This window comes from Strix uralensis, chromosome 2 (assembly GCF_047716275.1).
Source record: "Strix uralensis isolate ZFMK-TIS-50842 chromosome 2, bStrUra1, whole genome shotgun sequence".
Taxonomy (NCBI): Eukaryota; Metazoa; Chordata; class Aves; order Strigiformes; family Strigidae; genus Strix; species Strix uralensis.
Window position 1 is genome coordinate 68,057,009 of NC_133973.1, and position 15,016 is coordinate 68,072,024.

Here is a 15,016-nt window from a genome sequence, read left to right on the forward strand (position 1 = left end):
AACTTAAGAAAAAGCTTACAGGGTAAAAAGCTCAATAGCTACTTTAGAGTTTTAGTAGCGGTTAGTGTCATGTGAAGTGCTGGTCCTTGCACTAGTGTAACAGTCTGGTAGGAGTTGTTTTGTGGGTGGCTTCTTGGCAGTGGTTTAGAGTCGAGGCTATATTTTGTTGTAGTTCCAGTTGCTAGGAGCACGTGTGCATTGGTATGTGTTAAGGAGTGATATGCAGAACTGTACTGGAATAATAGCACGATGCTGCTACTACATGGTAACAGTCTTGTTTTCAAGCCGGGATGCTTTCCAGACTTGTCATGTTTCACCTGCTTTTCCCCAAAGCTGGGACCATTTTGCCACCTGTTGTAGCGTGTGGGGGGCAAGGTGCAAGCCATCCTGCTCTTACTACCTTCCACTACCCGCTTATCTAATGGTAATCCTTCTCTCACCAAAGTACTCGAGCAGAGCTGCAGTGTGCTGGGGGATTGCCAGACCCCAGAGGAGAGAGTAAGTGAGGTGCTTGCCTTTCTTTGGGATGTGTGGATATAAGAGGGATTTTTATGGCTATTCTTTACTACAGCCTTCATCATAGAATGAAGTCACCAAAGGCTAGAATTTAGTCATTCAGTGACATGAGATTGGCACGGTGTGCACTTCAAAAATGTCAGCCAGCCATGTTCTTCAAATGGTGTACAGTAAACCAAATCTGATCTGATGCATCTGTTTGGCTTGTTGAATTAATGAGAGGAATGACCTGTGAGCACTTTACACTTGGTATAAAAAGAAACAAATTCAAGAGTGGTGGCAGGAACTAGGAGCAAACTTTCCCTATCCAGTTACACACAAAATAAGTATATTCCTAATTCTTCTTTCCGCATCGGAAGATTCCTGTTGAAAGTGTGACATATTACTGTTCTCCTTCTGCTGGGCACAACTGAATTCCACCTGGAAGGTTTACCAGGATCATACATTGCATAACATAGCCATATTTCTTGAAGTTTGCTTTGGTAAGAGAGTTACCTTCCTCTGGATTGTTTCCTCTTGATTTTATTATCCTGCCAGCATGCCGTTGCTGACAGTTGCCTTTGCAGCAAACATGTAGCAGAAATTGTTCTAGAGCTAAGGGTATTACGTATTGCAATATGGAACAAAATTAAAGTGTGCCCTAGTATGGAAGTTAAACTTCTGACTTTTGCAAAGATAAATGTCTTCTGAGTTGTCTTGACCTCCTTGCTTGCTGAGAAGAACAATATTTTGGTTTTGAGTTTAGAGCCTATGAATGCATTTTTGTCAGCTGCAGTCAATTGGGTATTTTCACACAGTCCAGTTTTAGTGATAATTTTCCCACTGATTTCAGTTAGTAGGAGACTATGTTGTATCAGCAGGGCCTATTGGAGGATTGTCTAAACTCCACAGTTTCATAGTGATTGGTTGCAAAAAGGGTTGTGTTTGTATGGCTCTTACGTTGTTTCTTCAGACTGTAAAAGCATTTTATTTGTAAATATCTGATATTAAATACAATTAAACCACAATCGCAATTTTATTTTAAATTATTTTATTTTGAAAAATACAATGTGCAGTGTAATGTCAACTAACTGTAATACTGACACTGTCAACCAGAACTTGTACTTCACACAATGATCAGCTAGTCATGCAATAAAATATGTACCTGTTATGAAGCACTCCCACCTCAACTGTTTTATCATTATCTCTTTATGGCACGGCACAAAGCCTTGTGCATTGAAACACCCTCTACGTTCGCAGTCTTTCTACACACCTGACAGCACACACTAGTCACATAGCTCAAGAGCACGGAGGCGAGACCACAGCCTTACTGAAATCGAATGGTGTTTGCCATTGATTTCAGCGGGCTGAGGGTTTCACCCTGAATATCCATCTATGAACGTATTGTGCGTGGCCATTGTAATCCTTGAACTATATCACTTGCTTGTAACTGGAATATTTAGTGGAAGGAAAAAAAAACCACAACAAAAAGAATATGTTCTGTCAATAACACCCAAGTGGTTTTACATCTCAGGTTCTGCATTAGTTGTGGTTAGCTGTAGAAATCTTAAACACCAACACTGCTACTAGAGATTTTGAAGATTTTTTCCCCTCCAGATTTGGAGAGTTTGAAGAAAAAGGTTAAGTAATGTTAATAGTACAGCGAAACACAGAGTGGCAAAGCTAGTTTCGAACATCTGTGTATTTCGGACTATATATTGCAAGCACGGCTTTCCTCCCCTCTCCCCACCTGTTATTTTGAGCTTTAAATATCCTTCCCACATTCAGGGCAAAGGATGTCATCCCTTTCCGTGAGGAAGCCGCGACCCACTAATGAAAGGGAGCACTTCTTACAGTTAAAGCAATCATTATGCCACTGCCGTTCTTCAAAGGAGATGTACTTGGTTCCTCCGAGTCCTGTTTGAAAACCAAAAGCATTCTGTTACAAGAAAAGAATAGCACATCAGCCATCAGGTGATGCTATTGCAGACTCCCCCCATGAATTGCTATGGAGATCCAACATCCAATAGTGAAAAAATGCCGTTGTGACAAATCTATTTGTTGCTGTGCTAATTTTGCCACCCTTACTCTGTAGCAAGTAATATTTTCATCCTCAAATAGTTCTGTTGCTTTCAGCTAAGTTGGTGAACTAGGCTGTTATCACTGGTGATAATGGCAGAAATTAACTTTCAAGGTATGGCACTATGATATACAGCAGAAGAAAAGGAAAGCAACTGCCCCTGAACAGAAGTCTGATAGTTTTCTACAGAATGTTTTACGGTGTCTGAGTAAGTTAATTTTGTTTCGTAAAAATGCATTTTAGATCATTAAAAAGAAGTTTGACAGGTTGCGTCATGACTTTGAATCATAGCTTTGAAGGAAGTGTGCCTCAAGAAAAGAAGCAGGTTAGCAAACTGCAAAAAGCATTCAAGAGTTTGAGGCTATGGAGATTATCATAAGGGGTATTGAAATTGTACAGGAAAAAGAGAGAAAAGGAACAAATGTCTCTTAGTAGTAATTATCTCTTGCTTAACCTCAGAAATGACAAGCAATTTGAATATGATGCATTGGAATGACTAGCTGGAAGTCAGTGGAAAGATTAAGTTGGGCATATCTTTTACCTGATGAGAGGATTTTTTGTTTTGTTTTCCCTTTAGTAGCAACATTTTGAAAGAAAAAACAGCATATGACAGAAGGACTGCAATATTCAAGAGAGAAATGCCTCTTTCACATGAACAGAAAACAGTACCTGTGGTGTTATGCACTGACTTTTCTAGGAGCTATGCAGTCAGGCATATGTTAGTGAGAGACAGGCACAAGGGCAGAGCAATAACAAGAGAAAATGCTCCAGATATAACTCATTTGCAGCCTTGTACTGTATGGATGATGCTGTTAAGTGCTGATTACTTCATGGAAGATATTTTTATGCAAAGTGTTTCATAGTAAAGCTCTAAGCCATCGCTTCTTTAAGTACTTTTGTACTGGAAAGCCTTGTGATTTCTCAGTTGCTGTCCTGAAAAGTCAGGGAAGAGATGCGCTGTGCTACAGCATCAGGTATAAGCCAGTTAGACACTTTCTGTTGGTAAAGGGGCTGTTGTTGCTGAGGCCAGTGATGCCTCTCATGAACCAAGTGAAGTGATGTACAGAACATGCATATCCTACTACATGCATAGCTCTGTTACTCTGTGTCCACCATGTTCTATGAAAATCGGTGAAAAAGAGGAAACTTCAGTTTAAGGACCTCTTCCATTTCTTTTTGTTAGGCACTTGAAAGGCATCATAAGTATTTAATTTCACACATCTTGAGTTATATAGCGACTGGAGTCTCTCAAGTTATTCAGAATGAATTATAGAACCATTTTTAATATTAGAAGCAGTTCATTAAAAAAAAACCCCAAAATTTAAAGGCACCGGCTGTGAGAGACCTACCACTGATGGGGTTTGTGCATCCAGCACACTTTTTGGCGTAGAGGTTGCAGAAGCAGCTCAGGCAATATGCGAACTCATCCCTGGAGGTGAAGCGTTGGCCAGACAACTGCTTCTTGCATCCAGTACAAACGAAGCACTCCTTATGCCATGGCTGCTCCCGGTAAGTAACGCCTCCTGTAGTGATAGCCTGTTTTATGGAAAGTAAGACAGAAAGTGTTTTCTTGAGGGTGACATGTTTGTATCTTGATTTCATAGAGAGGAAGGGGGATGAGGTTTTTGTGGGTGGGAGGGGGGAAAGAAGGCTCAACAGCAGTGAAGTCATCATTTTGGCTAGAGTTGACCTTGAGAAAATAATGCAAGTGATTTATTGTAATTTCCTAATTTATACAAAGAAGGCCCGTGCTGAAAGTACTTTATTTTCCATATATTGTATTATCTCACTCTCAGTTGTCCTCTTTGTTTTTAAAGCTAGTCTTTGTATGCTGCTTTTCATATGCATGCGCTAGGATGTGTCTCATCTCCTTCACCTGTCCCAGTCTTCATGGTGAAGGAACTACCTTACGTGTTTCAACCTCCCTGTTACTTTCCATGGCAAAGACTGTTTTATTTCAAATTTTAGCTGAAGTCTTTGCTTTCTGCTTCTCTGGACTTTGGGGTTTTTTCTCTTATAACAAGTTGTTGCCTACAAAAGCAGCTCTCCTGATGCTAGACAAACTGAACTTTTTTTATCCTTTAAGTATTCCTAAGAAGGCTGTAAAACTGGACAGTTTAATTTTTCTTCCTTTCTTCCCTAAAGGGAGATTCCCTGGGAATCAAGCTTGTATGTGATCACGCTACCTAATATGTGTATTAATCTATGTCTTTGCCTCTTCCTCAAGTATTTTTTAGCCTCTTCTCAAATGTGGTTAAAATTAGACACTAGACAGAGTTTTTGAGAATACAAAACTCCTAGAAGCTTCAGAAAAGTGATGGATAGATAGGAGGTAGTGGAGGTAATTAGGTATACTCTAGGTCAAAGGCTGAAAGAAAAATTGAGCCTTTACCTGTTTTGTTTTGCCTGTGCAGCAGCAAAGATGCAGTCATTTCTGGCCAGACTGCAGCTTTGCTTGACTAGAAGGGCAAACAAGAAGGTAGCACCCATGGAAGAAAGTCTGTGTAGTGTGGGCATAGGTGGTGGCTGGAAGTACGTGGAGGGTAAAGGGAGACAAAGAGGAAACAGTGGCAGTGGGAAAGTGCGAAAAGCCATAGTTTTGATTCTCTTTGCCTATGCATATATCTGTAGGAAACTGGGATTTCTTAGTTCCATAAGTGATGAGACGATTCTTTTTAGGAAAGAATTCTAAAATTCTTATCAGTGTCTGTGTACAGAATTTAAGCAATTCGCAAATAGAAGGTCTTTAGCCTAGAAAGTTGTACACTGAGTTTACTAGTGTTTATTTCAGGAACAGCATTTGCTCTGTGTAAAGCTTATCTCTCTGTCTTGAATTTTATTAGAATAGTAAAAAATTATCAGTGTTAGCTCATCTTCCTTGCAGTTGAAATGTTTAGCTATATGGTATATGATGGGTTGTATTGGAATGAGGTTATTCCACTGCAGAGTTTTTATTTTGTTTTGTTTTGTTTTTAAAAATGTGTTCTCTGTATGCTTTCAATGCAAAGGAATCCTCAACCCTGAGCAAGAGAATTCTCATTGTAGTAAATGCTGGGCCTGGTGCAGGATGGGAACTGAAATTATATCATCTCTTAAAATCAGTTGATCCTGAATCTTTTAATGCACATAGAAAAATTAGATATTCTACCTACTTGGACGTAAAATGGGATTGAATTCAATCCCTTAGGTTTTAGGCAAGTTAAATAAGAGCACTACCTTCTTGCATTGGACACACTGCATGGCAAACTGCTTTTCATAGCAGGGTACGCAAAAGTTTTGATTGTCCTTAGGGATGAAACTTTTTGTCCCAATAGGCTGTTGGCAGCGGTAGCAGATAAAGCAGGTCTCGTGCCAGCTGTTGCCCTTGTATTCCATCTTCCGAGTACCTGTAATGAGACCAGAGCATCAGCTGAACTTCTGGCTGAGACAGATGCAATTTGTAGCTCTTGTTTGCCTGACAGCTGTCTGTCAGTCATTAAGCAGTGCAGCTATGAGCTAGAGGCTATTTCATGTTCCTACCAGCTTTGCATGCTATTGGGTACCATTTTAAGTTTTTGGAGAGTGAGTGGTGGTTCTCCTATAAAGAAGAGAAAAATTTACTGCTAATTATGAAGGCTTAGGACCCCTTTTCTGTGGTATTATTAGAGTTAATAATAAATTCTAATGCACAGGAAGATTCTGGAGAGTTGGCGAGACACCCATAAAAGCTGCTGTTAGTGCTGAGTGAAGGTAAGGCCATTCCTCGTTAAAGGTTGACTTTGTTCATTCCAAGTCCCTTTTGCTTCTTTTTCAGAGAGCTGCAAGATACCTGGTTAATTCCTGGCAAGCCTCTTGCCTCCCTTTCCCAATAAAGTATAGTCACTGTCTGAGACAAAGGATTATTTCATATCTGCTCTGGGGCTTTGTTCCTGTCCTCGTTGAGGTCCACGATAAATTTGCAATGGTTTTCAGCTCTGCAACACCTATACTAAATGTTTTCCTGTCTCTTGAAACTTTCAATAAGAAAGAAGCTTTCTCTCTGTCTTCAGTTGTATTTAAACTGTAGTTGCAATGTGAAAGGAAGAAAAATCTTTAAACAATCCTTTACTGAGAAGCAGAAAAAGGTATGGTAGTTAGGAGCTGAATGTAATTTTTGAGAATGAAGTTTTAGGGTATGGATACTGTACTGTGCAGATTCAGTCCACTGTATGACAGGTGGACTCTGAGCCCTTCCAGGAAATTGGAGATGCCCTATTATATGGACAAATTTCTTTGCACGCTATGTAATTTCCTATATAACAGTCTGAGTCAGAATATTTGATACTGGCCAGAAGGGAAAAAGAAACAAATGGTGCTTCTACAGTTCTGCATTACTCTTGAAGCCTGTAGCAACAAACATGATGTCAAGTGTTTGGAAGACTGACAAGCTGATCGTGTTGGCTCATGATGAAGAACCACATTAACTCCTTTGATGCTAACTCTCCCCACCCCCATTACTGCAGGGTGAAGTTTTACCATTTGTCCCTCCTAAGCATTAATTCCTCTTTGTTTACTAGTTGCATAGTTTTCTTCTTCTTTTTTTTTTTTTTTTTAGTCTCATTAAATTCTGCCCAGAGGCATACTTCAGGATTTTTTAATTCTTTTTTTTTAATAGAATTGACTTGCAAGGAGTGTAGAAAATGAACTGTTAATTATCTTTCTGCCTGATGCCTACATGCTTGAATATTTCTGATCCATTCTATTACTAATGGACACCTTTTAAGAATTATGTCCTCTCTGTGCTGGTAACTTTCTATATCATACCAAGGAGCAAATAAATCAGTCCTTGAAGGAATGATGTTCTGGAAAAAGGAGATGTGGATAATTTTTTTTTAATAGTCTGGATTTTTATTTTCACATTTTTAGCTGTTCTCTCTTTGGGATTGTGTTGTCACTGGAACTCAAGGCAAGGGGAGCCCTCTTTGTTAGCTGCTGGACTGAAGTCAGTGGGAGTTTAGTTTGCAGCAGGACTGAAAGATCAAGCTTATAATTACTTTAGTATTTAACGGGCATGTCATGATAATGCTTTATTAAATCTAAATTGTACGTTTAGTGGAGCAAAGCAAAGGGCAAGTGTAGCATTAACAGTCTGCATAAAGGGTATCCAGCCACTTGCTGGTTCTTTCAAAATGAATTACGCTTCAGCTGATGATCATAGTGCTCTGGTGTAGCTCCTGTACTAATATGGTGTGCTGTGTAGGTAAAAAAATACATGCTGGGTGTACTGCTCTCTGAATGCGATGACATCATGGCATCTTAAATAAGCGACCAGTTGGTGGTTGTAGAGCTTCATAAAAATTGATTTCTTCTGTTTCAGATTATAAGAGAAGAAGGGATTTTCTGGGTCTCTGAATCCAGCCTCCATTACTACTTATCGATCTATAGCTGGCGTAATAGGCAAAAAGAGATCCATTCGGTAAATAAGCTCACTGATCATGGGGGTGAATCTGATGAACAGTCTTAAACATATACATAGAGGTAGTTTCAGCTTTAAAACTAGAACTGTCTGTTCCCAAACATGCCAGTTGTTAGTGCTCTATCAGTAAAGACAGGTGCACGTGGAATAATAGAAGGAGGTGCCTAAACTCCATCATGAATAGATAGGGCCATCTGCTTTTAAATGTCATTGTTTTTTCTATTTATATGTCCTGTTTCATCATCAAGCCCTCATTTTTACACCTTAGGTGCACAACATTGTGGTTTTCAGCTTTTGTCTAAGATATGACCATTGTCAGAACCAGCCAAGGAAAAATTTTACTGGAAAAAGTGACTAGTAATCGTTATGGAGCATGTACATGGATTCTTCAAATTGCCTTTTAATATTTTATTTCTGGACCAATATTCCTTCCTCATTAAGCTCTCAAATCATCACAGAATACTCTTGCATTGACACGAGCAGATGAGGTTTTAGCAATCTATTACTATAACCTCATGTTTCATGTTGAAAAAGAAAATAGCTCTTTCCTGTTTCTTCATACCTTTGTGCTCAAGAAAGACCTTAGAGGCACTTTGACCAATTTTTCATTTTTATGGTAGAAGCTAAATTTATAGTAACTACATAAAAAGCTAAATTGTGAATTAAGTAAGCTGTTAAATTTGCAAGCTGCTTCTGATCTTCAAGTAATGGAAGCCAATCAAGACAGAGTACTAAGTTGGGATTGGACAGAAAGATCAATTTTAGTTGTCCAGCCATCAAAACCCTTTTAATGAATACAGCTGTAGAAAATTATAAATCTCAATAAAAATGCTAAATGGAATAAATACTAATTTTCAAGAGTAATCCGCTTCATGTGAATAACAGTTCTATCATGATCCGTTATGAAAATTATGTGGAAATGACTTAGAATGCACCATCAACTGTGTTTAACAAAATTCACCATGACTTAGCAGAGATAGTCAAGGGAAAATGTTTGTCACAAATGTTGCTGAGTTTTGGCTTGATATTTAGCATAATCTTTTCTTAGTCCGAAAAGTGGGCATCCTAACCTGGCATAATTGTCTTCTTGCACTCATTACATTTGGAAGAGTATTCGTTGGAGTAGCAATCAGTACAAAGTAGATGTTCCTCTTTTGCAGCAAAAGGTTTGTCCACCAATGAATTCTTGCACTGGAAGCAGTGGAAGCAGTTTTCATGCCAGTGGCGGTCCTTGTAAGAGAGATCCTGTAGAAATCCAAAACCACAGAGTAAGCAGAATGAATAGTTTGCACAACTGGAAGCTCAGTGAATGCAAACATGTCCAAATCTGAACCACAGCCAGGAGCTGAGGATAATTTGCACAACTCAAGAAAACAAAATGTTCTGGTGAAGGTGAACTTATTTTGCTATGATAACGAAGAACAGCGTATGACAACTATTGACCCTTTTTCAGTTCAAGGTAACCTTCATTTTTTGTATGTGGCAGAGGAAGACCTAGTTCTATTTACGTATTTCCTTGAGAATAAAGCCCCGTTTTTGAGTCAGATTAAAACTTGTTAACCTTATAGGTATAACAGACTTCCCCTATTTGTCTTAGCTATTGCTGGTTTCTAGGTCATTTCATAGCTGTTTGCTCCTGGACAGAAATCCTTTTCCCAATTACTTTCTGGTATTTATTCAGTTCAACAAATTTAGACCAAGGGGGGGAATTGGTCTGATCTGTTCCTTTTTTTTTTCACTGCAACTAATTTTTACTCAGTCTTGTGTTTTGGTTTACCTATGCTTCAGATGTGGATCAGACTGAAAGAGGGGAGACCATGTTGTACCTGCAGCCAGTGATCCAGAACATTCTGGCCGTGGGCACCTAAGTATTTAAAATACTCTCCGCAGTGGTACTTTTATTATTTAAAAAACCTGGTTCTTCTAAAACTTGTGACCTAAAGGGATGGATTGTGCCTTTTAAAATTTAAATTAAGGTGGCCTAATTATGTAACACTTGAACAGTGTCTTTGGACTTCAAACAAAATGGAGCTTAGATCATTACAAGAAAAGTTGTCTACCCCAAAATATATAGGCTTCAGTTTGAGGTGAGAGCGTGAGGGGCTCATATTGTCATGAATGGGGAGTATAAAAATTCAGCAGAAATAACTTCTCGGGTTCTAGCTCAAGATCCACTGTGTATTAATTACAAGCACTGAATTAATCTAGTTAGCTGAAGGAAAAGGATGAGTTGTAGAATATCACATTTTTTAATTGTGTAAATGGAAACATCACTAAGTGTTCAAACATAATCTGCCCTAAACTGCTCCATGTCAGTACAGTCACAGGTAGCTCCCAAGTGTGCAATCTTAGCCCAGAGCAAACAAAAGATACTGTGGATTTAGGTTAACCTAAAATAAAAGCACGTTACACCTGCAGGAGCCTTGTTCTCAGAAATAGCTAACAGGAGACACTGAAATAGTTTCGCCTAGCTCAGCCGATATGTGATAACTTGTTAAACTATAGTAACTTCAGTCAGAATTTGACCATGTAATTAAGAATTTTTGTTTGGACATCTGCGCTACTCACCTAAATTTCTTAAATCACTGTGAGTAACAATTGGTACCCAATGTGTCTTTCATCTCTGAGATTGCACTCTGTGATAGAATGTCTAAGCCTCCTACTTTACAGCTTTCAGACAGTTGCTTATTCAGCTTGTCTATTCATTTCAGCTGACTCCTTTTGAAACAACACAAATTTCTGACTGTAAAATTTTAATCTTTTCTAATAGCAAAATGAAAAAAATATTCTTTGGAAGTTATTTACATTTTATTTCCTCTTTAAATTAAGTTGAATAGCCTAAATCTGATCTCAGAGGGGAATAATATTTTCAACAGAAAAATACAACATACAGCTGTCTTCCAAAATGTGAAATTTGCCTGCTAGAAAGTAGAATGACAACAGATCAGTTTTTCTTTCTCTTGTAACAGGATGTATTAATTTTTTTTTTTTTTCTGCTTGCTGCCTTTCTCCTTTTTCTGCAATATTCTGAAACCTATTTTTAATCTCCAAAATTCATGTGCTGGTATCTGCTTTTGTTCTGCCTTCTTTTAATCAATAAAATAATACCATGGAGAAGGTGTGCGCCTTTTAGAAGAGAAGTAATGAAGACAAGGATTAGGTGTCAATGATGAAAGGTTTAATCCTTAGGTCAGTTATGTTGGCAGCTTGTATAGACAGTAGCTTGGTAGGTGAAAGTAGCAGATATTTCATGGCAAATTGATGAGGTACAACTACAACCCAAAGTACCCAAGACACAGACTGATTTGAATATTCTTTAGCTACCTTGGATGATTATAACTGATATTCTCATCAAATGTAGAGGGAGTCTAAGATGTCTGGCTTTAACATGCCTGCAACAGAATATTAGACTGATGAAATGGATATTGCTTTCTCTCTCGGAATCTCTCACATCCGAAGCAAGGAAGCCCAAGGTACTGATGAAACTGGTTTTGCATCATGACTGTTGTTATGTCAGCGTAGTAAAGTCACTGAAAATGAGGTTTGGTCTACTTCAGTGTGTTGCATATCTAACTGGAGCCTTTGGCTTGTACATAAGATGTGGCTGTATTAATCTGGAACAGATTTTACACTGGAGGAGTTGCATATGCAAAACTGACTTCAAGCTAGTCTGACTGCCATGCTGGTCCTCATGAAAGAGCATTAAGTTTACTCTGGGCATGTGGGCTCTAGGTTCCGCTAGCTGATTGTAACCCAGATAAACCTGTTCCAGCAGAAGGTACAAGTGATATACAACTAATTCCTGTTTATGGCATGGATTTCCAGGAAGAACTAATAAAATTACTATTGTGGACTCAGAGCTGGAGTGTATCCTGAAAATATTGAGGAGCATGACTTCTCAGCTTAGGGTCGACATGGCGCTGAGAGATATGGTGTAGATGGGAACTGGCAGTGTGAGGTTAATGGTTGGACTAGATGATCTTCAAGGTCCTTTCCAACCTAGTTGATTCTGTGATTCAGTTGCTTTATGCAGCTCAAGGGAAATGGGTCCCTGGTGCTACATATTTTAACTATAGCTTTTAATGCAGCCTCCGATGTTGACTAAAAGAAATACAGAGAATTACTCTTTTTGCCATCGACCTGTGCATCTGTCTATGAAAACTGGCAGCCACGTGCTTTTGTTAGATAAAGCACACATAAACACAGATAAGAGACTTGTTAGATAAAGCACAGATGAGACTGAAGAATTACCATAGATTGACATTTGATAAATGGAATGGTTATTTACATACATCTATAGAGATGCATGCACACAGATGCTCCTGGACATGGCCTGTCCTGTATTTCAGGAAAGCTTCAGCTGTTTTGCAGCTGAAGTGCAGAGAGCACCAGAGCAGTTCCAAATGTGCTACTAGTGAAAAGAGAAGGGGAGGAGAGCAATGCCTGTCTCTGCAGAGCTGAAATAAATCCTGCAGCAGAATTTGCAGGGGGAAATATTTAACACTTTATTCAGTTACATTTCTTCTGAACATGGAAAATAATCCTTCCCTTATCTGGTTTCATCTGAAGATAAAAAATAACCAAATGAGCATTCCCTGAAACTACTCAAATTTGAATGGATGCTTTTCTCAGCCTCAGCTGAAAATTTCCGCTCAGTGTTCCTTGGGACAACCAAATGAATGACGAATGTTTCTCAAACAGACATCAGAGAGTGGGCCAAGTGGAGGTCCTTTGTACACATTCAGATGACTAAGAATATGGTGCAAGGAAAAGTTGATGCAGATCCTATTTGTATCCAAAACTTTTTAGAGTCATCCCATGCAAAATAGATTTGAAACTTGGGGTTTTGAAAAGCCATTATGTGCTTTTCAAGAAATTTTATTTTCTTGATGTCATCCCCAAAGAAAACTTTGTCAAGATAACTGTTTTCAACATTGGCAAGACCACGTTTTATAGCTCATCCATAGTTCTGTGTAGTTGGATCCAGCATGGTTTATTTGGCCTCTAGGATGGGACTGCAGGTGACTATTTTTTTAAACTAGAAAAGGTTTTTTTTAAACTAGAAGACCCCCAGGACTAGAATTACCAACTGACTTGGTTAATCATAGACTTCTCATATCCTGCAACTATATTATCTTCTACTCTGGCTTTATAAGTCTAAAGAAACTTAAGCCATTATTGCAATGCTCTTTTCAGAAGGTTCATCAGGGGAAATGGCAAAATGCTCTACAGATTTTAGCCACGTACGCCCTGTCGCGAAACACTTAAGTGTGTTAGGCTGGCACATGCCTATCAAAAACATGTTTAGAAAAGGCAAAATTAAGTGATATTGTGCTGAACTCAGCCCCTTAGGGATATAAGAAGAAATTAATCTATCTGCCTCTTTTACAATTCCACTTCACAAAAACTAGTCTGACATTCAGTAATGCATTGAAAAAGTGCTGCAACTCAGGACAGGATTTAAACATTAAAAATTGGAAAACCAAATATTTTCTCCCTTTCCTGATCCACATTACTAGAGGCTTTATTATGTGTTTAGTTTGTCTGTAAGAATGACCCTTTTGATTAATTTTTGGCCTCTGTGCTGACACGGTGGCTTTATCTCATGATCAATTTTCAATTTCATTCTCACATTTTGCAGAGAGGGCTTTCCCACCCTCCTGCCTGCCAAAGCCAACTAGTGGAGTGCATTAAACACTGGATTACTGTAGGTATTTCCTGTATTTATGATGGTTCCTGTGCCATAGGGCCTGCAAGGAAACTTAAAAAAGCCCAAATCAACCAAAACACACATTTCAGCAGCTAAGCAAATGAGAACATAATGGATGGATTTCCAGAAAGAAGTGTGAAACTGTAAGTGTGGTGAGCGTTCACCAGGGACAGAGGCAGTGAAACGCCAGTTCTTTTATAAAGAGTAAATTTCTGCTAGAACCTGTTGGCATATGGATAATGTGTAATAGCTACAAAAGAAATGGCATTGTGTTTTTCTGCTGCTTGCCAGTGCCTCCTACCACTCCATAAATGAAGCCTTTAATCTGTCTGTCAAAGTTTCATAAACATCAGCTAGAATTGTTTACAGTTAAATAAATGGCCTAAGTCCAAAGGTGTCATTCAGACACATGTTGTCATTCAAGGTTTTTTTGGGTGGGAAAAAAGTCATTTAAAATAAAAAACAACTTAGTTATTACTTAGCTACATTCACAGTTACCCATAAGTTACCATAGAATGAGAAAGACAGTGAAGCAAATTCTCCCCTGATTTGAATTCAATGAAATCTTCTCTTCAGGATAGTTGTTGTGGACTCTCTGTGCCATAGCTAAAACATAAGGTAAAAAATCTGGCATTGGTTTGATCCTCTCAGAGCCCAGTGCTGCCAAAGTTGGAGTATTACCAGTGTCTGAGCAGGCTTAAATTCAACTCAGGTGAGTTGATGCTATGCACCAGTGCCAATACACTGCAACAGTGTCAGAGGCAGAGAGCTGGCTGTCATCTTGTCAATGCCTGTTTTACTCTGCTGTAACCCTTTCAGCTATAGGAGGGTTGCTTTTAATTATGAGGGCTGGTAGGAGGGAAATTAAGAGCATCTCAGTTGCAGCTGGGTTCTCAGTTCAACTGTTCTCAGTGTAGAGAAACAGCAGTGACCAAGAAGGGGCTTGATAAGGAGGATCTGAGGTGAGAGCTACATGGAGCTTTTCAGGTTGTGATGTTGATGTGAGGGTGGGTGCCTCTGCCAAGTGCAGAGGCCTGGATGTGTCCTTTTCCGATAACACTGTCACTAGGTTTTACAGCTGTATAAAGACTGTGTCAGAACATATAAAGAAATACGGAGACCATTTTGTACGTGCAGTAAACATGCTGGTTTGATTCCCAAACACAGTACACTTTATCTTTTTGTTCAGGGGAAAATGCAAATGAAATGTGTAAAAAGATACATATAAATACACATACATATATGTCTGTGTATGTATATATGTGTGCATATTTCTTATGTGTTTATATACCTATGT

The 15,016-nt window shown here is 38.8% G+C and overlaps 1 protein-coding gene across 5 annotated transcripts in view; it reads right to left on the bottom strand.

The window, feature by feature from the left end:
- Positions 1 to 1,529: 1,529 nt before the first annotated feature.
- Positions 1,530 to 15,016, bottom strand: part of FHL2 (four and a half LIM domains 2) — a 64,516-nt gene continuing 51,029 nt past the window's right edge. For all 5 annotated transcript variants that reach the window (XM_074859122.1, XM_074859121.1, XM_074859124.1 and 2 more), the window contains exons 3-6: positions 9,080 to 9,254; positions 5,792 to 5,961; positions 3,925 to 4,111; positions 1,530 to 2,412 (exon numbers count right to left, since the gene is read on the bottom strand). In XM_074859122.1, coding sequence (XP_074715223.1) covers positions 2,261 to 2,412; positions 3,925 to 4,111; positions 5,792 to 5,961; positions 9,080 to 9,254 — 684 coding nt within the window. In that variant the 3' untranslated portion in view covers positions 1,530 to 2,260. The remainder of the gene's footprint in view (positions 2,413 to 3,924; positions 4,112 to 5,791; positions 5,962 to 9,079; positions 9,255 to 15,016) is intronic.